Consider the following 21,457-nt stretch of genomic DNA (forward strand, 5'->3'; position numbering starts at 1 on the left):
TCAGCACACAGGCCCCACAGAGCCATTCACCTGGCAGAGCTGGGAGTGGATGGGAACAGGGCGGAAAAGTCTCCTAGTGGTGCAGGGCACATACTGACTTGTGTGTGTGCAGCATGTTGGTTTTGTCAGGGAGCCAAGAGTCCTATAGAGCCTCGGAACAAAGTGGGAGGAGACTTTATAGCGATCTCCATAAAACGTGTTTACCCGCCTGTGCGCCAGTCCTACTGAGGATTAGGCTCAGCGCAGAGGGCTGTAACTGCCAGGCTGGGCTAGGATTCCCAGCAGCAAAGGTCACTGCTTTGGTTTCCTGTTAGCGGCTGTAGCAGCAGGACAGGAATAATTACAATTAAATAAATATGCTTCTGTGTGTGCGCGGAAAAGGCACAAAGGTTAGATTCAAACTGCCCATCTCCCTGGAGACCAGTGCCGAGCCGACCCACAGTATGTGAGGAACCTGCCTGCTGTGACCCGGGGATCTCTTCGGGAGCTGGCGAACACCCAATGGAGGAGTCACCCCCAGAAAGGCACCAGGGGCTGGGGCAATGAAGCCTGAGCGAGCTGTAGATTCAGAGCACCAAGGTAGCTGTGAGAGTGCCAGGGAGGAGAGCAGCACAAACCAGCCATGTTCAGTCTGAGTGTCCCCTTGGACATTCCCTTCCTGTGGCAGCCCTGCCATCGCCATAGCGGGGCCAGGAACAGGAGGTAGTGAGAGCACAAGCAGGACTTCAGCCGGCAGGGGCAGAGGGAGCTTCCCAGAGACAGGGGTGGGTTCACTGGGGACAGGACAGTATAACAGGGAGGGCCCCTGGGAGTGAGGGCCCTTACCCGATTTCTTTAGCCACGTGCATAGGGCAGCACTCCCTCCCCTCCCAGCACCAAACACACATGCTGAATGGGGGCCATACTGATGGTCTGCAGCCAAGGGGGCCAGAGAAGGAGTTTCCCTCCCTGTAGGGCATGGATCAGGGTGATGGTACCAGGCACACGAGTCAGACCCTGCCTCTGTCCCTGCACAGGAAGTGTCACACTTGGCCAGAGACGCCTGCAGAGCAATTGTCTTTGGGTGTCAGCAAATGACATCAAGTAGTAACATCAGAACATGTCCCCTGGGGACAGTAACCCACACATAAGCCCCACCCCTTGCAGGATTCATTAACCTCCTCCCACCCTTGCCACCGGCAAACCTCACGTGGACAAAGAATGCCAAGAAAATGAGCAGCCCATCCTGCACTTGGAACTGGGCTGCAGATTCCTGCATCCCCTCGCCGTCGCCCATGCTTTGCCCTAGGAGGGCATTGGTTTGCCAAGGGATCAGAGTTAGCACAGCTCATATCCCTGCCCTTGATTAGCCAGGCATCCCCACTGCTCCAAGAAACTTGCAGCAAAAGAAACAAAGGCAGCCCAACACGTCAGGGAAATCATCCTCCTGGCATCGGCTCAGCGACACATACAGCCTCCAAGTGCGAGCTCTTTGGAGCAGAGACCGCTCTCCCTCTGTGTCTGCACCACCGCCCTGGGACATCATCGGCAGCGTGCAGGGAACCGTACGGCCCCGACCTTCTCCAAGGCAGACACGGGCAGCAGCATTCGGGGCCTGCAGTCAGAGCTGAGTCAAAATCTCACCCGGCCCCATCTGGATCCCCAGGGGCCTTTGAAAACCTGGCCTTTAGCAGCCAGCGGGAACAGGCCTGGCACAGTGACCCAGGTGGGACAGGCAGAGCTGCCAAGGGCCCTGCCGCTGCCCCAGACGGTCCAGGCCAGTTATTTCATGAGCTAATTTGCATATTTACATATAATTTGCACATAACCATGGCTATTAGCTTGTTCCGTGCCCCAAGCCACGGCGGGGCTGCTACCACGGCGCCACCCTGAGCTACAAGCCAGGACACCTGGGCTGGGCCAAGCCAGCCCCCAATGCAGCCCCACAGAACAGAGCAGCTGGGAGCCCCCCGAAGGGGGCGGGGCGCCCGGCTGACCCCGCCCCCGGCTACGCCCGCGGCCACCCCCACAGAACAGAGCAGCTGGGAGCCCTCTGGGGGGGCGGGGGGTCCGGCTGACCCCGCCCCCAGCCAGCCCCACAGAACAGAGCTGCTGGGAGCCCCCCCGAAGGGGGCAGGGGGTCCGGCTGACCCCGCCCCTGGCCACCCACACAGAACAGAGCAGCTGGGAGCCCTCTGGGGGGGCGGGGGGGTCCGGCTGACCCCGCCCCCGGCCAGCCCCACAGAACAGAGCAGCTGGGAGCCCTCCGGGGGGGCGGGGGGTCCGGCTGACCCCGCCCCCGGCCAGCCCCACGGAGCAGAGCAGCTGGGAGCCCTCCGGGGGGGCGGGGGGTCCGGCTCACCCCGCCCCCGGCCAGCCCCACGGAGCAGAGCAGCTGGGAGCCCCCCGAAGGGGGCGGGGGGTCCGGCTGACCCCGCCCCCGGCCAGCCCCACGGAGCAGAGCAGCTGGGAGCCCCCCGAAGGGGGCGGGGGGTCCGGCTGACCCCGCCCCCGGCCAGCCCCACGGAGCAGAGCTGCTGGGAGCCCCCCGAAGGGGGCGGGGGGTCCGGCTGACCCCGCCCCCGGCCAGCCCCACGGAGCAGAGCAGCTGGGAGCCCTCCGGGGGGGCGGGGGGTCCGGCTGACCCCGCCCCCGGCCAGCCCCACGGAACAGAGCAGCTGGGAGCCCTCCGGGGGGGCGGGGGGTCCGGCTGACCCCGCCCCCAGCCAGCCCCACAGAACAGAGCAGCTGGGAGCCCCCCGAAGGGGGCGGGGGGTCCGGCTGACCCCGCCCCCGGCCAGCCCCACAGAACAGAGCTGCTGGGAGCCGCCCGAAGGGGGCGGGGGGGTCCGGCTGACCCCGCCCCCGGCCAGCCCCACGGAGCAGAGCAGCTGGGAGCCCCCCGAAGGGGGCGGGGGGTCCGGCTGACCCCGCCCCCGGCCACCCCCACAGAACAGAGCAGCTGGGAGCCCCCCGAAGGGGGCGGGGTTCCGGCTGACCCCGCCCCCGGCCAGCCCCAAGGAGCAGAGCAGCTGGGAGCCCCCCGAAGGGGGCGGGGGGTCCGGCTGACCCCGCCCCCGGCCAGCCCCACGGAGCAGAGCAGCTGGGAGCCCCCCGAAGGGGGCGGGGGGTCCGGCTGACCCCGCCCCCGGCCAGCCCCACGGAGCAGAGCAGCTGGGAGCCCCCCGAAGGGGGCGGGGGGTCCGGCTGACCCCGCCCCCGGCCAGCCCCACGGAGCACAGCAGCTGGGAGCCCCCCGCGAGCTGGGTTCTGTCCCGCGGGCCCGCGGTTCCCGGGATGCATTGCGGCGCCGCCAGGCATGCTGGGCCTTGTAGTCCAGCTGGGTGCGGGGAGGGCGATGCTGCGGCTGATCCGCGTGGGTCGAACCGCCGGACGGCGGGGGCTACTGGCAATGCAAGCCCGCCCCCGCCCCTCTGCGCACGGGGGCCCCGCCCCGTGCCAGCCCCGAGGCGACCGGGCCTCCCTGCCCCGGGGTAGGCCCCGGCCCGGCCGATGGGGGCAGGCGGAGGAGGGGCCCAGGCGAGGAGCGGGGCGGAGGGGAGAGGCCGGGATGGGCCTGTGGGGGGGGCAGAGGGGTGCGGGGGGAAGAGACCGGGGGGTGGGGCGCGGGGCGAGAGACGGAAGGGTGCAGGGGGAGAGAGACTGGGGAGAGGGGCGGGGGGGGTAGTGGGGTGCGGGGCATGGGGGGAGAAACTGAGGGGTGCGGGGGGAGAGACCAGGGAGAGAGATGTGGGGAGGGCAGAGGGGTGTGGGGGGAGAGACCGGGGAGAGAGATGTGGGGAGGGCAGAGGGGTGTGGGGGGAGAGACCGGGGAGAGGGGTGCGGGGGGGGAGAGACCGGGGGGTGGGGCGCGGGGCGAGAGACGGAAGGGTGCAGGGGGAGAGAGACTGGGGAGAGGGGTGCGGGGGGGGTAGTGGGGTGCGGGGCATGGGGGGAGAAACTGAGGGGGGCGGGGGGGGAGAGACCAGGGAGAGAGATGTGGGGAGGGCAGAGGGGTGTGGGGGGAGAGACCAGGGAGAGAGATGTGGGGAGGGCAGAGGGGTGTGGGGGGAGAGACCGGGGAGGGCAGAGGGGTGTGGGAGAGAGACCGGGGAGGGCAGAGGGGTGTGGGGGGAGAGACCGGGGAGGGCAGAGGGGTGTGGGAGAGAGACCGGGGAGGGCAGAGGGGTGTGGGGGGAGAGACCGGGGAGAGGGGTGGGGAGGGCAGAGGGGTGTGGGGGGAGAGACCGGGGAGAGGGGCGCGGGGCGAGAGACCGGGGAGAGGGGCGCGGGGCGAGAGACGGAAGGGTGTAGGGGGAGAGAGACTGGGGAGAGGGGTGGGGGGGGTAGTGGGGTGCGGGGCATGGGGGGAGAAACTGAGGGGTGCGGGGGGAGAGACCAGGGAGAGAGATGTGGGGAGGGCAGAGGGGTGTGGGGGGAGAGACCGGGGAGAGAGATGTGGGGAGGGCAGAGGGGTGTGGGGGGAGAGACCGGGGAGAGAGATGTGGGGAGGGCAGAGGGGTGTGGGGGGGAGAGACCGGGGAGAGGGGTGCGGGGGGGGAGAGACCGGGGGGTGGGGCGCGGGGCGAGAGACGGAAGGGTGCAGGGGGAGAGAGACTGGGGAGAGGGGTGCGGGGGGGGGTAGTGGGGTGCGGGGCATGGGGGGAGAAACTGAGGGGGGCGGGGGGGAGAGACCAGGGAGAGAGATGTGGGGAGGGCAGAGGGGTGTGGGGGGAGAGACCGGGGAGAGGGGTGCGGCGAGTGGCTGGCCCAGCCAGGCCATCCCAGACATTGCCTAGCCTGTGCCTGTCCGTTCTTGTCCAAGCTGGTTGTGCTCTCCCACCCCAGCCCTGAGCAGCTGGGGGGCCCAGCCCCACGTGGTGGATCTGCGCAGCGACACGGTGACCAGGCCCAGCATGGCAATGAGACAGGCTATGGCCCAGGCCGAGGTGGGGGATGACGACTATGGGGAGGACCCAACGGTCAATGGTGAGGCCCGGGGGCGGCATTGTGGTGACTGTGCCCCTTGGCTGGGCTCTGATGGGCCCCTCTGCCCTGTGGCTGGGACACCCCCCCCCCGAGTCAGAGAGTGGAGCAGACCCCCTCTCCCATAGACATGCCCAGCCCCGGGGCGGCCAGCCCTCCCCTCTGCAGGTAGCCATTGAGCTGGTCACAAGCAGGGCAAGCAAGTGGCAGCAGCTGTGGGGAGCCCAAAGCAGAACCGCATGGAGAGGAGAGGAGGGGCTGGGGGAGGGCAAGGGGGCTGAGCATCAGCTTCCAGGAACAGATCTCCATGGGACTGTGAACTCGGGCTCCCCCTCTCCCACACATCAGCTGGGTGGATGCTGCCTCTGCAAGGGCTTCCGGGTACGCTTCGAAGTCTGGTTGTGACCAGAACAAGTGCCCAGCCCCCCCTTCTCCTGCCAGGGCTGGAGCAGGGACCCGCTGAACCCCAAACAGATCACTTGCACAGGCAGCAGCAGCGGTCAATGCCCTGGGTCTTGGCCAAGCTGGAGGGCTCCAGTGTAGCAGGAGCCCCTGCTCTGTGCCCTGGTGCCCCCACCCCGACAGGCACATGGATTCTGTGAGCTGGCCCGCTTGCTGCAGTGAGGAGCACACTGCTGCCCGTCTTGCTCCTGTTCCCATGGCACCCCAAGTGCTAATGAAAGCCCCCCCTGCCCCCGCACACCTGTGACTTCCCATGCAGAGCTCCAGCGCTTGGCCGCCCAGCTCCTAGGAATGGAGGAGGCTTTGTTTGTGCCAACGTCGACCATGGCAAACCTCATTGCTGGTGAGTGCCGTGGGGTGGGCAGACCAGCACAGCGCTGGCCGGCTACGAGCCACCTGCAGGACTGGGCAAGTGGCTATTGACTGCCACTGGGCTGGGAAGTGTGTGTGTGTGTGTGTGTGTGTGTGTGTGTGCGTCTGCCGATTAGAGCTGCAGCCCCAGCCTCTCCCAACAGGGGGTGATGTGGAGAACAAGGTGCACCGACTGTGCGGGGAGCCCCCAACTACTCCCGTCTCAGTCTGCCCTGCAGGGAGTGCTATGGGGAGCAGGGCAGGAGCGCTGATTGGGGTGGGGGGAGCTCCCAGCTATTTCTCTCCCAGCAGGGGGCGCTGTAGGGAGCGGGCAGGAGCACTGATGTGTGGGGTGGGGGGAGCTCCCAGATACGGGGTGCTGAGGGGAGCAGGGCAGGAGCACTGATGGGTGGGGTGGGGGGAGCTCCCAGATACGGGGTGCTGAGGGGAGCAGGGCAGGAGCACTGATGTGGGGGGAGCTCCCAGCTATTTCTCTCCCAGCAGGGGGCGCTGTAGGGAGCGGGCAGGAGCACTGATGGGTGGGGTGGGGGGCAGCTCCCAGATACGGGGTGTTGAGGGGAGCAGGGCAGGAGCGCTGATTGGGGGAGGGGGAGCTCCCAGCTATTTCTGTCACAGCCTGCCCCATCTGGGGATGCTGAGGGGAGCAGGGCAGGAGCGCTGATTGGGGTGGGGGGAGCTCCCAGCTATTTCTCTCCCAGCAGGGGGCGCTGTAGGGAGCGGGCAGGAGCACTGATGTGTGGGGTGGGGGGAGCTCCCAGATACGGGGTGCTGAGGGGAGCAGGGCAGGAGCACTGATGTGAGGGGAGCTCCCAGCTATTTCTCTCCCAGCAGGGGGCGCTGTAGGGAGCGGGCAGGAGCACTGATGTGTGGGGTGGGGGGCAGCTCCCAGATACGGGGTGCTGAGGGGAGCAGGGCAGGAGCGCTGATTGGGGGAGGGGGAGCTCCCAGCTATTTCTGTCACAGCCTGCCCCATCTGGGGATGCTGAGGGGAGCAGGGCAGGAGCACTGATGCGGGGGGGAAGAGCGCTCAGCAATTCCTGTCCCAGCAGGGGGCGCTGTGAGCGGCAAGGCAAGCGCCAGTTGTTCAGGGCAGCCTGGACTGTTTCCAGTGCCCCTGTGGCCGAGGGAGGGGGTAGCCAGTCACTGGTGTGGCAGCTGCTCCCCAGGAGACAGGGAGGCATGTGGCCCATCTTGGTGAAGGGGAATGCCAAAGCGGCCCCTGCTTGGCCCACAATCTGCTCTTTCTATGGGGCCAGAGCCCTGCTGCTTTGTGCCCCACACAGCTCTGCCACCCAGAACTGCTCCTGACGTGTTCCTAGTCTGTCGGCCAAGGCCCCCACCCCTCTCCCTCCGGTCCTGCTTCACTGCTGCCCTTTCTTGTCCCAGTGATGTGCCACTGCCAGCGCCGGGGGGCTCAGCTGCTCGTCGGGAGGGAGGCCCATCTGCACGTCTTCGAACAGGGAGGGGTTGCACAGGTATGTGGTGCACTCCGGCCTGGCTTGGGCACCCTCCCCTGGCTAAGGAAACCCCAGGGCACTATCCTGGCGCCCCAGGGCAGCTTTGGATCCAGTTCTGATCCTGTCCTGGCATGCAGGGATGTATGAGACGCATCCCCTGTCTCTGCGTGGCCCCGGAGGGGCGGGGGTGACTCCCATGCTCACCACCTGGGCAGGGCCATGCACACACAGCATGTCTGTCATGAGCAGGGCCCGGATCTCAGAAACGAATCCCCGTGTGGCGCCTGCACGTGCACGGATGGCCTGGTGTGGAGCCGGAGGCCTTGCCCCTGCCCCGTCGCTCTAACTTGGAGGGGGGAGTGTGGAACGTGGCCACAGGGGGGCAGCACTGGCCCAAGTTCTCCGGCCGGTCACAGCAGGCTAGTGAATCCTGGCCGGCTGCTGCCCCCGTGGCCACTCGCAGCAGCACCGGGGGGGAAAGAATTCCCTGCCAGGCTTTGCCCGAGGAACTCTGTGTTCCCCCGCCTTGGGGTGCTCAGCTGTCCCCTGCTCCACTCCCTCGGCCTCTGGTACTTTAGGCCTTTACTGAGGCTCCGGCTTTTCTTGGCTTGTTACTAAATGAGCTGTCATGGGGCTGGTTCTGTGCAAACCCAGGGCTCAGCCCCTCGCTGGGGTGACGCACTCCACAGAGCTGGGCAGGAGGGCCCAGGCCACATTGCTGGTAGCAGCAGGGTCCAAGTGCTGAGCCCAAGAGTCCCGGGAGCACCCTGGGCTGGGACAGATGGGGGGAGGTGTGGGGTGGAGGTGTACTGGGGGTATGACGGGTGGGGCAGGGACACCTTGGTGTTCTATTTGGAAGTGAGCAATGGTCAAATGTTTCTTTCCCACACTAGTGAACATGGCTCGCTGGGGCAGAGCATGGCTTTGGGTGCCCTCGGGCCTGCCCACACTTACTATGCTGTCCTGGGCACAGGTAGCTGGGGTCCATTCTCAGGTGCTACAGGATCTTCCAGATGGCACCTTGGATCTCAACGAGCTGGAGTCGAGAGTCCGTGTGGGCTATGGCAGCCGGTACCACCCTCACTCAGTGCTCATCTGCCTGGAGAACACCCACAGCTCTGCAGGGGGCCGGGTGCTCCCCCTTGCCTACCTCAGGGAGGTGCATCTCACAGGCCAGTGACACGAGTGTGCTGTTCTCAGCTGCCTGCCTCCTGGAGCTGATGTGAGAGGGTTCCTGGGGGTGAACCACCGCCCCAGGCCTCAGCCCCAAAGTGCTGTCTGGGGTCCTGGCCTCGTGGGTCAAGAGCCAACTCCTGCCCCATCTGCTAACCCCGAGCAGCTGGGCCAGCTGCCCTCTGCGCCCCATATCGCAGGCGTGCTCGGCCCCACGGGCAAGGCCCTATCTGAGACCAAGGGGCTGGGCTGGGTGATGAGGGCGGGGCAAGGCAGCAGGTTCCACAGACCCACAGCCTTGCCGTGGGCCCCCTGAATCCAGCCACTGGCGGCTCTCTGGGGCTCCCCAGCCAGCTGCTTCCACAAGCCCCAGCCTCACCATGTTCCTCCACTCCAGGTGCGCCTGCTTGCTGACCGCTACCGGCTGCGCGTCCACATGGACGGGGCACGGCTGATGAATGCGGCTGTGGCCCAAGGCGTCAGCCCGGCTCAGATCACCCAGCACTGTGACTCCGTCTCCCTCTGCTTCTCCAAGGTGTGTCTGGAGATGGGGTGCAGGGAAGGTGACAGCACCAGAGGGCAGGTTCCCCTAGGGCCAGCTGGCAGGGGCATGAGGCAACTCCTGGCAGAGCCCACTCTGAGGCAGGCAGCAGATACCCAGGAGTGAGGGTGGGAGGCCCCTTGGGAGCCATCTCTGACTCCCTCTCTTGGCAGTACAGGGGCTGGGTGCCCCAGCCGGGGCGCTGGTTGCTGGGTGCAGAGAGTTCGTGGCAGAGGCCTGGCGCATACGAAAGCTGCTTGGTGGAGGGATGCGCCAGGCTGGAGTGCTGGCGGCAGCTGCCCGAATAGGGCTGGAGCACATGGAGGAGACACTGCAGAGAGACCACCGCAACGCCCGCCGCTTCGCCCAAGGTGCCTGCAGGTGCCCTGCTCCAGAAGCAAGGCCGAGGTGTGGGAGGGGGCGTCAGTGCAGCAGGGCCAGGAGGGAATGGGCTGGACCCTGCCAGCAGGACCCCAGGACACGTTGTCCCTGGCTCAGGGGAGCTGAGGTTGGCCCAGTTCAGTCAGGGGTAACCCTGGCGTCGTGGCCCCATTCTCCTCTGTGCCCCTCAGGGCACGTGGCGCTCGGTCGCGAGCTCAGACTGGGCACAGAGAGGCTGTGGCGTTTGCCTGCCCTGGGGATGGGGGGGAGTGGGATTCAGCTAGGGGCTCCCAGGAAGGTCAAAAGGGGAACTTGGTGCCTTCCTTGCAGCTCCCCTGGCCCCATCTCCTGTGAGGAGAGGGGGGATGGGCCCCTCGCTGTTTTACCCCAGGGGCTGCAGATTCCCTCTGCGCTGTTAGGGGCGAGCCTGGTGCTGGTACAGACACAGCCTAACAGCATGTGTCCTTCACCCCTAGGCATCTGGGAGCTTGGCTCGCCCATCTGCTCCGTTGACCCCTCGGCTGTGGAGACCAACATGGTGCTGGTGACGGTAGCTGTGCCCTGGCTGTCCCCTGAGAAGCTGTGTGAGCGCATGCAGGCGGTGAGCGAGGAGGAGGTGGCTGAGACGGGGCGTGCTGTCAGCGTGCGGCTGTTCCCGTGGGCCGCACACTCCCTGCGTGCTGTCTGGCACTGTGACGTCTCCGCACAGGACACCCAGCTGGCAGCCAACAAGCTGAAATTTGTGGCCGAGCAGTGCTGGTGGGAGCGAGGTGCTGCACCCTAGGGCAGGCAGGAGGGTGCGCCCAGGGCAGACAGGAGAGCTCTCCTGCCTCTGCTGCTGGCTTCCCTTTGGCGCCCAGGGCTGCCAAACCAGGAGTGAACATAGCAGCACCAGCCGGGAGGCCCACCCTGCCCAGCCCTCTGCATGCCAGCGCAGCAGGATGCCGCTGGCTGGCCCAGGCCCAGGCCCAGCAGGATGGCCCACACAGGAACCTGGCCGGCTCCAGCCACAGTGCAGCAGAGGCAGGTCCAGTGCTGCCTGGCGAAGCACAGGGGTTCCCACCCCCTCTCCAGGATGGAGCCAGCCGGGGCCATGGCAGTTGGGAGTTACATGGGCATGGCCCGTGTAGCTGCATTGCCCAGCCCAATGACTGAGCCATGCCGGGCTGCACTGCCTCGAGCCTGCTGCTCGCCTGTCTACACCTCACCAGCCCGGCCAGAAGCTGCTCATGGCTCCAAACACCCCTGTGGACGCAGTGCTCTTGCCAGCTGAATCAGGGCCTTGGCCCCTCTTCCCATAGTGCCTCTAGTTATCCCACAATCGAGTGTGACAGTTTCCCAGGGTGCAGCGGGCCTGGGGGCAAGACTGGGAGCAGCGGGATTCCTGCACACAGGGATGTGTGCTATGGTCCATGCACACAGGGCAGTGTGACCCAACTGCTCTCGGGTTCAAGGGACGGTGGGAGGATCTATACCCTGGAGTCTGTTGTGAGGATGCAGGGCTGGAAGTGCTGGTGCAGCCTGCTGAGCTCCGTGCCGTTGCTGGCCCAGCAGGTTTGCACCTGTTGGTTGCTGGAGCTGACAGCTTCCTTCAGGCACTCGATCCCGTTGTGCCTCCTGGCCGCACATGACCCCATGCCCCCAGATCGGCGCAGGCTGCCCGTGGGCTCCGGGCAGTTGGTTATGACCCACAAAGCCCTAAATGGCCTGCCCGAGGGATTGACCCTGCCCATGCTGTGCTAGGGGAGAGGGTGGCTGGCAGGGCATTCCCCAGGCAGGTACGGAGCCCCTGGCACTTGCTTTGCAGTAGCCCGCCTTGGGGGCATGCGGGGCAGGCTGAAGGGGGCTGGGCTGGGGCAGCCTATGATGGAGAGTCTGCAGTTCCTGGTTGAAAGCTCCTGTTCCTGCTGCTGGGCTGCCTGGAGCCTTGCAGAGGCTGCTCTGCTTCCCTGCGGCTAAATAAAGAACAAGCTCCTGGCCTGGCTCAGGGTGTACTGGCGCAGGGCCCCAGCTGTTCTGTGGGGAGATCCCAGCCCCTGGCCTGGGAGCTCTTGGTGACAAGCACCCAACCTGAGGCAGAGCCACCGGAGCCCCAGGGCTTCAGGAGCAGCAATGCAGCGTGGCTGCAGAAATTCAGTTCCTCCACAGGAGACACCCCTGCCTGGCCTCGCTCCCAGCCTGTGCTGCAGAGAAGGGTTCTGGGTGATGCTCAGCCCGGCTCCTTCCCACGCAGGGAGAGCCAGCATGTGGGGACACTCAGGGAGGGCAGAGAAGGCAGGACTGCAGCAGCCCCTGCTGCAGAGGGATGGTTGCAAGGCTGTGCCAGGTGGCGGCTGGGCCTCCAGCTCTTTCAGCCCCAGGGGTTGTGGTAGCCTGGGAGGGGTGGGAGGCGCCAACAACAGACAGATGCTGGCTATGGAATCAGAGGAGCCTTTGATTGGGACAGACGCTGGGTAGAGGCAGGACAGACAGGAGGCCAGATGCTCTGGCGATGGGAGGGCAGCTGAAGCAGTAGCAGCTGGGGGCTCTGGCAGGCTGCAAGAGAAAAGCCTTAGGCTGGGGCTGACTGCCCCTTGGTGCTGCTTCCTTCACCCCAGGCTTAGCACCGGTCTGATGGGCTTCCCTGCTCCTCTCCAGGTCTGAGCATGGTGCAGCAGCAGCTGCCCTTTGCTCCCCTCTTGTCCCTATCGTCCTCCCTGCAGCCAGCTGGCTCTGTGTGGGGAGGGTGCAGGCCCTCTCTAACAGGCTGGCCTCCATCATAGCCAGGGACTATTGGATTGAGGGGAGCTGGCCGCCAGGCCCAACCCCAGGAATTCAGGGAATCCAAGCTGCAGCCAGCAGCACCAGGGAGTGGAGGGTCAGTCTGGACCTGATGCTGTGGGGCTTTAGCCTCTGCCCCCTACCTGCTTCCCTCCCAGCAGCAGGGGCTGCAATGCAGGGGGCGTGCAGCTGGGTGCGTGGGGCATGGGGTGGCAGAAAGGTCAGTCCCAAAGAGGCTGCAGGTGGTGGAGCGCTGGGGTGTCTCTGCCCATCTCCCTGTGGCTCAGATGGCCATAGAGCGTGTGGCTTGCTGCAGGCCGAGGAGCTGGGCAGCGAGGAGGAGAAGGGAGCCAGCCAGCACCTCTGAGCTGAAGGAGAGCCAGGCCAGTGCCATGGACCAGCCAAAGCTGATGTGGACATGGTCAAAGTGCTGTTGGTTGTACATGCGGACGGTCTCAGCGAAGGCCACCTCCGAGTAGCTGATGTAGACGCTGATCCTGGTCAGAGTCAGCAGGCCTGCGAGAGGCAGAAACGGCAGGGCTCGGTGCTGGCCTGGGCCCCTGGCCAGATCCACCATAGCGGTCTGGGGCCACAGCAGACACACAACGGATGTAGCTGTGCCTAGGTGCTTGGCCCCGGGGGAACGATCTTGGTGGCCTCACAGTGCAGTCCCCAACTCTCGCTGATGGCTGCTCTGACCATTTGTCCGAGCCCCAGGAAGGTGGGTTGGGAACTCACCAGCTGCTGCAGAGTTCCAGGTTCCTTTGGCACCATGCACACCAGCCCCACATCTGCCCAGAGCTCCCAGGGAGGCTGTGTGGTGCAGGGCACTGATCCCTGCTGGCAGTGCCAGCAAACACCAAGGTGGTGTATCCAGGAGCAACAGTGGGGGCTGCTGCTTTGCCCCATCTCTGCGCAGGAAACTCATGGCTGCAGAAAAGTGCTGGTGGCTGCATTTGAGAAATGCTGGCTTAGCCGCCCACAGCACGCCCTGCAGCCCCCCTGGGATTGCAGCCAGCCGCCGGCCAAGAGGCTGCAGCTACCCCACTCCAGCCCCTTTACATGAGTCCCCGTGTGCCCAGAAGCACTGACAGGTCTCCCCCAATGCACTGGGAGGAACCCCAGAGCAGTTCAGCTTTCTGCAGCATAGTGAGCCCTGGGATATGTCCCTGGATGTTCTGGGGACCCCACAAGTGACATGGCACCTGCAACGCTGCAGCTCCTTGTGTGTGGCTTTGCAGAGCAGCTGCTGCCAGCCAGGCTAAGCGAACCTGGGGGTTCGGCTGCGGTGACTGCATGATGGAGCCTCTGTTCCTGTCTGCACTGGGGGGGGGAGCCCTGCCCTGCTGCAGGGCGGAGAAGCCCCCCATCAGATGGCTGTTCAGCTGCCCCAGCACTGGGGGCAGACGTCCTGGTGAACGAGAGGATTCATCGCCGGGCGTCGATGTGTGGAGACAGCGCTGCAGAACTCCTGGCTGCTTTGCCTCTGCCCCCAGTGCCATCTGACTGGCTTGCCCATCGTGCAGTCACACCCAAAGGGTGGGGGTGCCTGGAACACCCACAGGGCCTGGCCCTCTGAACACAAGCTCCAGAGAAGAGCCCGGGACCGGGGAAGAGCTGAGGTGGGATTCAAAGGGCACAGTGAGGGAATGCAGCCGACACTCCCCATGGCATAGAATGGGGCCATGGAGCGAATCTCGAATAATGCTCAAAGTGGCACCTAAGTTGCTCCTCTCTGGCCACTTGACGGCTGCTGCCTGGCAGCAAATCAGTCACAGCTGAGCTGGTGATAAATGGAAGCGAATCCCTGGCCATCCCCAGTCACCCCCGGCTCCAGCTGGGTTTCAGGGTTAGGCAGGAATTGCTATGTGCTTCATATTCATAGTGAGTGACAGGGAGTTCAGCAAACAGAAGTGGGACATGTCCGGCCTCCACGGGTTCCAGTGAGACCCCGCACTCTGCACCTACAGTAAAGAGTCACCCCCAGCTTTGGCATGGCCCAGAGGGGCAGCTCCCCACCCACCTCGCCAGCACACAGCAGTCCTGGCTGCTCCAGGCACAGCACCACCAACAGAGAAGACAGAAGGGGGTGGGAAGGAGATTTCCTAGGAGCGGCACTGGCAGCTTTACAGAGCTCCTTGCACAGGGATTCTGATGGGGTCCGGTCCCTAGAGAGCACAGAGCAGCCAGGCCCAGGGAGAGCTGCCCCCACACAGGTCACAGGGCAGGGAGCAGCCACAGAGGGGCTCAGCACCATGCCTCTGGCACCAAGCGTGCAATCTAGCACTCAGCCGTGACCCCAGTGCTCTCACTTGATGCTGCTCAGTGCGCGGCCCTGGGTTGTAGACCTGGCACATTGCTGCCCTCAAAGCCTCTTGGTTATTTACTCGCCTTTGGCCACAGAGGGGCCTGGACCACTGCAGAATAAAATCCTGCCTCTCCTGCCGCCAGCCAGCAGCACCGAAACGCAGCCAGTGAGGAGCAGACCCAGCCAGAACTGTCACCCCCCAGCCAGCCTGCAGCGAGAGGGCTCTGGGCACTGGCACATGGGCTGGAGGAGAGCCCAGGGATAGGCAGGGAGGCACAGACATCCCAGGCCAGGACAAAGAGAGCCGCTACTGGTGAGAGAAGAGGCCAGCCCTGCCCCAAGGGGCTGAGACAGGCAGTGCCAGGCTCTCGGCCTGCATCCAGCTCCCTTGGTCTCTGTCCCCCAGTGCCAGGGCACACAGCACCACAGGCCCACACTGGTCTGTCTCGACATGTTCCCCCAAGGAGGCTGTTCCTTCCCCTCAGCAAGGAAAGGGGGGGTCCCAGCCCCAAACCCCCACCTTCCCCTCAGCCAGCAGGTGCCCACCCTCGCCCACCATGACTCAGATTTGAGGATGGAGCCGAGGGACAATTCAAATCACAGTAAGAAAAAATGTGCTTAATGTAGAGGCTGGGCAGCTGCTCCCTGGGGGAGGCGGGGGCAGGCCTGGGCAGCTGAGAACTCAGCCCCAACCACCGGCAGAGAACCAGGCAGCTGGCCCTGACCCACGCCAGCCCCACTGGTGTAGCGTAGCCCTGATAGGCATGAGTGCGGCCAGGAGGGGTCACAGCCCATAAACATTCAGACAGAGCCAATCCTGCTAGACTCACAAACCAGCCCTTCCTCCTCCAAGGGGCCACATGCTTCTCTCCTGCTCAAGCTGAAAACCTGAACTCCCACTGGCCACTTCCCACCAGCAGGAGCCAGTCAGTGCTCAGGACTCTGGTTCTATTTGTACAGCACCTAGCGCAAAGGGGGCACTGCAGATCTACAACAGGGTAAAGAGCAACATGCCACCACCTCTCGCAGAGCCCTCCTCCACCCAGGACTGCAGGGGTCCTGCCCGTTACCCAGGGGCTGTGAACAGAGCTCCCAGTGAGCTCAGGGTCACTTTGCGGCCATTTCCTTGGGGCAGTGGCAGGGGCAGTGTGGCTCCATGGTGGCCTGCTTTGGGAAGGGGTCTGTAGCTCTCTGCTCACGGAACCCCCTGCCCCCCAGCACTGCAATTCTCTCCCCAGCCCCACATTGCTAGCAGCAGCAAGGAAAGAACGCAGGGACAGAGGCGCACCAGCTGGCAGGGCACTATCAAATCGGCTTTGGCTTCGGCTGTGCCAGTGAAACCAGGACCTCCGCCAGCATGGGGCAGCAGGGCTTGGAGCTGGACAGGACCCCAGTGGTGGAACCCGCTGAGCAGCGACTGTGACAATGGGAGATGGCTGAAAACCCAGGGCAGCCCAGCAGCTCAACAGCCCGTCCCCAATGGCTGTGGCTAACTCAGCCCCTGGGCCCCTGGCTGCTCTCTGCAGGGACCGAGCCCCTGAGAGAGAGCATGGCCTGCACATTCCCCCCATTGCCCACACCCGCCAGCCGCAGCCACTCACCTCCCAGCAGGAAATAGCAGCCTGTGAAAAAGCAGCAGCTAGCAGCTTTGTGCCAAGGAGCTGACGATGCCACAGATCCAGCCGAAGACAAGGAGAATGAGGCTAAGCGGCAGCATGACCACCAAGGCCCGGTGCATGCCTGCCAAGGACACAGTGAGATGGCCTCTGGCGGCAGTACATGCCCTGGCTGCAGGCTGCTGAGATGGGAGCAGCAGCAACACAGGTCCCGGCCCTACTCTGTGCCCACCAGGAAGGATGAGCCTCAACTGTTCCAGACCTGGCACTGGGCACTGGCCCCCGGAACAGCCCAGTTCCTCTCCCTTCCCCCCAGCCAATGCAGGAACCCAGCACAGAGACACCTGAGTGTGGGTGTCCTGAGCAGAGGCCCCCAACGGCGCAGCACAGTGGGCACCCCTCCCCTCTGTGAGCAAGCCAGGGACAACGTCCCTCCTGGGCTACAAGGCGACTCACAGATAAGATGCTGCAGTGACGTGGGCACCTCTTGGGTTTCACTCCCAAATGGGTCAATCAGTGGGACACCGACGTTCCTGCCTGGAAAGGAGAGGAGAAAATAAACCAGCCCCCAGCCAGGATGTAAGTGGGGGGGTCCTCCGGTCTGCGTTACACAGGCGGCCAGATGAGACCATCCTAACGGTTTTATCTGCCTCGAATCTATGACTCTGGGAAGTGAGGGGCAGGGGCCTCTATGGAGGATTTACAGCCCTCAGGGCAGGAGCCCCAACATCCATGGGGTCTGCTGGGGGCCAAGCCAGGGATGGGCATTGGGGCTAAGGGGACTATTTCACTAGTGAGTAGAAAGCTGCCCATGCGGGTGGCATTGCTCAGCTCAGTGAGCGCTCTCAGCAGGGAGCTCAGGGCTGGGGTACAGATGTGGGAGCCGGGGCCTCCTGCACCTAGCTGGGATTGGGGAGTGTGGGGGACCTGCAGCTGTTAGTTCTGTGTTGGCCAGCGGCCCTTCTCTCTGGATGAAATGCAGAGAGCCCCATGCACCCACCCACCCCTCAGAAGCCTTTATGGAGCCTTCCTGCCCCTGTGACAGCAGGAAACCCCCTCTCCTGGCATTCTCTCTGGGTTCCCCATGGACACCTCTGCCCAGCAGGCCTGGGAACTCCCCAGGGTAGTGCTGTACATACCAATCATGCCTTCACCTCCTCCTCCTGCCCCGAAGCAGGGCACACTTCCACGGCAGGTACTGAATTCCCTCCCTTCCTGTCTGCCCCATGCCTGGCCCCTGAGAGCAGCTGCAGGCCTGGGTTCTGGTCCCGAAGCCACTGGCCCCGTCTGAGGCTGAACCAGGGCTCTGTGCTCGGCCACAGGAGGCGCTAACAGGAAGATGGGGACCCCATGCAGCCAATCCCTGGGTGTCACACTCCCCTGGGCTGGCGGGCACAGCTCCCAGGCAAGGCATGGGAGTGTCTCGGATGGCTCCTGCAGGAGAGCTCCGTGCAAACCCAGCACCTGCAAGTGTGTCCGTGGAGAATTTAGGGTCAGGCTCCAGCCTCCCATGCACGCTGAAGTGGCACATTGAGAAGCAGAAACTCCAGCCGCCAGGACCCTGCAGAGCAGCAATGACTGGGAGTGGAAAATGCAGCATCACATGGGACAGTCATTAATGAACCTCTCAGACCTCCCCTGAGAAGCAGTTGCCAATAACAAGACCCCAGGCACAGGGCCAATTCCCATAGGCCCTCGGCTCTGCAGGGAGGTCTGGCCTGTGGTCCAGTGGAATGAAAGGCAGCATGAAGGGGCCCTCTGACCTGCCTGGCTGGGGGCACAGCGCCCTGCAAACTGACAGGAGCCCTGGGGAACAGGGAAAGGATTCAGTTAGCAGCAGCCCCTGTGCCAGCGCCTGCTCCGGAGACAGCAATGAGCCACCAAGTAATTGCAATGCAAGATCTGCGAACCAGCAGCCCTGATCCAGAGCGCAGCAAAGTGCTGGCTCAGCTGGGCTGTTCTAACAAGCCACCCTCACCAGTGGGGGCTGCTCCTGCCAGCCCACCCCTCCAGTCCTGGCAAGCAGTGGGAGAGATATCTTCCCCTGGGCACAGCCCCCCCCCCCATCCCCTGCCAGGCTCCATGCCTCCAGGACCAACTGAGACAGGGACATTACAACTGGAGAGGCCCCAGCAGCCGGTCATTTCCCTTCCTGGGGCCCAAAAGAGGACAGCCTCTCAGGACAGTGTTCAGCCCCTCACCTCTAGCCAAGTGCTTAGCTGCCCGCCCATCGCCACAGGGCAGCAGGGACAGTGCTGTGGTGCACCAGGTACAGGACAGAGTGACGGGCCCAGGGTCCCCAGGGCGGTGGTGGGAGCAGAGAATCTAGGCTCCAGTCCCAGGCTGGCAGTGACTAACCCAGATAATGATAGCAATTAAACCAGCTGCTGCTGCCACCCCGGCCAGGCTCAGGGCAGGAGCTGCTGGGCACCAGGAGACCGGCTGAGCGCTGCCCCCTCCGCACAGGCGCAGGGGCTAGGAATGCTGCAGCACCCCCAGCTCGCTCGCTCTCAGCCACCCTCCCCCTCCGTGCTGCCCCCGGAACCAGGCGCCCCGGACCGGTTAGCTCCTCACCTCTCCCTGCAGGGCCCTGGACCGCAGGCGTGCATGGAAACCGGGGGGCGAGCCTCGTTCTGTGGCCCTGGGCAGGGGGCTTCCTGGACAGGGATGGCAGGAGCACAGCAGGGAGCTCCCCGCGTGTCTGCTCAGCAGCTGCTCACATCCCCCAGGTGGGCGGGAAGACGCTAAGGCCCCCTGCCCAGCTGGCACCGAAGGCAGGTTCGCTGCACACACCCTGCGCTCCCGGGGCCGGAACGCTGCAGGGTGCCGGGAGTGCAGGGGCGCGGGGGTTCAGGGTCACTGCTCCCAGGGGAGTGCACGGCAGCGCCGGCCATCGGCTGCCTCAATGCCCGGAGGTGGCTGATGTAGCGCCGATGAAAGGGGGGGAACTCGGGCTCGCAGGTCCTGGCACCCGTTACCTTCGCAAACCTGCCAGAGCCCGGAGTGGGAGTTGGGCGACTCCGGGTCCCTCGCTGGTTCCACCTGCACCAGGTACCAATAGTCCGACCCGATGGCCACGGCCAGGAGCCCAAAGCTGAGGATGCTGCTGAGCACAGCGTCCAGGCACAGGGCGCCCGCGGGTAACACGACTCACCCCATCCCCATCCCCGCCCGACCAGCTGCCCCGCCCCTCACCTGGCCGCACAGCCCAGGTGCTTTGGGGAGCAGGGGTCCATGCGCCCCCCTCCGGCGTCCAGGAGCCCGGCACCGCGGTGCCCCCAGCAGGGGCGCTGTGCCCGCCCTCCCCGGGCGTGGGCTCGCACTGGGGCAGGGCAGGGCCGTGCAGAGCAGGGGGCGCTGACCTTGGGCAGCCTGAGCCAAGCACTTCGCACCCCCGAAGCCGATGCCCGCTCTGAGGCTGTGACCCCCTCGCCTCGGCTCCCCGGGCTGCGACCCCTTGGCCCCCGGTTCACGGGACCCTGCGCAAGGCGCACATGCTGTGGACACAGGAGCCCCCGGGTGCCAGCCAGGCTCCCCCCCCCGCCGTACGGCATAGAGCGCCAGGACTGCAGGCTCTCCTCCAGCGTGTGCCCATCGCTGCACATTGGGCCTGGGCGCAGCGCCACCGGCTGCTCTCCCCAGGCCGGGAGCTGGGCGCGAGCAGGGGAGAGGCCAGGCCAGGCCTGGGGGCGCGGGGGAGCCGCAGAAAGTGGCCTTGGCGCCCCTCTCCCCGAGGGCCAGAGCTATGCAGCCCGGGGTGGAGCAGAGCCTGGCCAGCTGCTTCCCCTGCCAGGGCCTGGGGCTGGATCGGCTGCCAGCGCTCTGCTGCTTCAGGTTACAGCCAGTCAGACGGGCAGCCCCACTGCAGGGACAAAAGGGGCTGTGACCCTGGGGGAACCCGGGCTCCCTGCAGAGGAGGGTAGCACTGGAAGGGACCTCAGAGCCTAGGTCATCTAGTGCCTGCACTCCAGGCAGGACCAAATATTATCTAGGTCTGGCCCATGCTGGCTGGGGCAGATATAAACCCAGCTGGGACCCTCTGGAGCAGAGTCCCGAACTCTTCCCCAATCCCTCCAGCCAGGGCCCCCAGACCCCTTGGGATGGGGGTGCACAGAGGGGTTCCCAGGAGAGGGGTGCCAGAGGCAGGGTTGGCAACTCCAAGTGTTAAAAAATCAGGAGTCAACCCCTCACCCTCCAGATCACAAGCTTGGCTCATTTTCTCCATCTCCTGACTCTCAGGATACTCGTGGGTCACGTTTTAAAACTTTTCCCCATCCCCCAGATCCCTCCCCCAGAATGGACACATACATTTCTTTTTAATGGAAGCTGAGATCCTCACCCAATCCCAGGACTCCAGGAGCTGGGGCTTAGGAAAAACATCAAACATCTTAAGAGTTGATGACAGTACAGGAGCCTCCTGGATACGATCTTATCTGCCTTGGGGGCACCCAGAGATGCTGCCCCACTCTTCTCTGGGGACAGCTCCATGGGATTGGGGATCCCTATTATCACCTGTTCCAGCGTAAAGGTGATGGTGAGTGGTGTAAGAGGCTGGGGGTCCCCACAAGCAGGTAGGATCTCACACAGGGATGGGCCCAGTCTCTCCTGCCCCATGACAAGAACAGGAGGGGAGGAGCTAAGGGGACAGACAAAGCAGCAGGCGGTGCTCTCAGGCCAGGTGCCATCACAGCAGCAGGAGGGACAGGGCACTTCCTGGGGTGGCTGGGAGCAGCTGTGCACAGCAGCCTGGGCGATGTTGTCTCTGGTCTTTGGCAAGGCCACATTTGCTCTTCTTTGAGGCTGTTCCAGGGGATAGAAAACACTACAGAGAAACTAGCCACAGGCTGCTGGGGCAGGCTCTGTGGAGTGTTGGACCCACAGCGGTGGGCAGCCAAGGGGTCGGTGTTGAGGGTGTGTTGGTGCACAGGGGGCAGTAACCCAAGGAGGAGATGGGCTGACACGTTCTGGCCTGGGCTCTCCTAATTCCAGGGGGAGCGATGGATGTAGCCAGTGCTGACATGGGCGGTAGTAAAAGGCCCTGTGGGGACAGCAGCGTGGAGGGGACAGGGTCCTAGCCACCAAACTCCCCACTACTGCCATGGCCCCCTCTCATCAGGGAATCAAACAGTCCTCATGGTGAAACTGCCAGTGATTGTCAGGAAAGTGGTGGCACGAGGCTCCCCAGCCAGCAGAAGCACTGCACCCAGCTGGAGCCTCACTGGCGAGGCATAAACCAAACGAAAGAGCCCAATCCGGGGCCGCGGGGCACCAGTACCCCCACGCTGACCAGAGCAGGCTCTAATATACTGTGAACTAGGTCCTCATGCATCGAGGCTTCACTCGGCTCACCTGAGAAGAGGGGGGGCAAAGGTAACATTGTTCACCTTTCCACCAGGACGCAACAGGAGCTGGTTGGGCCCTG

At 64.6% G+C, this 21,457-nt stretch overlaps 2 protein-coding genes across 3 annotated transcripts; one reads left to right on the forward strand and one right to left on the reverse strand.

Moving 5' to 3' along the window:
* The first annotated feature begins 3,322 nt into the window (after positions 1 to 3,322).
* Positions 3,323 to 11,328, forward strand: LOC115635605 (probable low-specificity L-threonine aldolase 2). Of its 2 annotated transcripts, XM_030534602.1 has the most exons (8): positions 3,323 to 3,473; positions 4,828 to 4,968; positions 5,687 to 5,770; positions 7,186 to 7,274; positions 8,230 to 8,415; positions 8,827 to 8,964; positions 9,149 to 9,341; positions 9,828 to 11,328. In XM_030534602.1, exons 1-8 carry the CDS (start codon positions 3,338 to 3,340, stop codon positions 10,133 to 10,135), a joined length of 1,275 nt encoding a protein of 424 aa, XP_030390462.1. In that variant the 5' UTR covers positions 3,323 to 3,337; the 3' UTR covers positions 10,136 to 11,328. The 2 variants fall into 2 exon arrangements, with proteins under 2 accessions (XP_030390462.1, XP_030390463.1); XM_030534603.1 differs by lacking the exon at positions 3,323 to 3,473 and having other exon boundaries at positions 4,694 to 4,968; positions 7,056 to 7,274; positions 8,150 to 8,415.
* Positions 10,356 to 21,412, reverse strand: TMEM235 (transmembrane protein 235). The gene is given in 7 exon segments (XM_030534895.1): positions 10,356 to 12,627; positions 16,021 to 16,048; positions 16,050 to 16,159; positions 16,492 to 16,572; positions 19,014 to 19,184; positions 19,398 to 19,514; positions 21,385 to 21,412. Coding segments are annotated over 7 exon segments (768 nt in total). The 3' UTR covers positions 10,356 to 12,394.
* Between the last annotated feature and the right edge of the window lie 45 nt (positions 21,413 to 21,457).

Source organism: Gopherus evgoodei, chromosome 15 (genome assembly GCF_007399415.2).
Source record: "Gopherus evgoodei ecotype Sinaloan lineage chromosome 15, rGopEvg1_v1.p, whole genome shotgun sequence".
Taxonomy (NCBI): domain Eukaryota; kingdom Metazoa; phylum Chordata; order Testudines; family Testudinidae; genus Gopherus; species Gopherus evgoodei.

Excerpts from the sequence above, each read along its gene's own strand:
- LOC115635605 (XM_030534603.1), top strand. The coding sequence starts at position 4,896 with ATGGCAATGAGACAGGCTATGGCCCAGGCCGAGGTGGGGGATGACGAC. Across the intron at positions 4,969-5,686 it reads GGAGGACCCAACGGTCAATG|AGCTCCAGCGCTTGGCCGCC; the intron begins GTGAGGCCCGGG and ends CTTCCCATGCAG. Across the intron at positions 8,416-8,826 it reads CCCTTGCCTACCTCAGGGAG|GTGCGCCTGCTTGCTGACCG; the intron begins GTGCATCTCACA and ends CCTCCACTCCAG.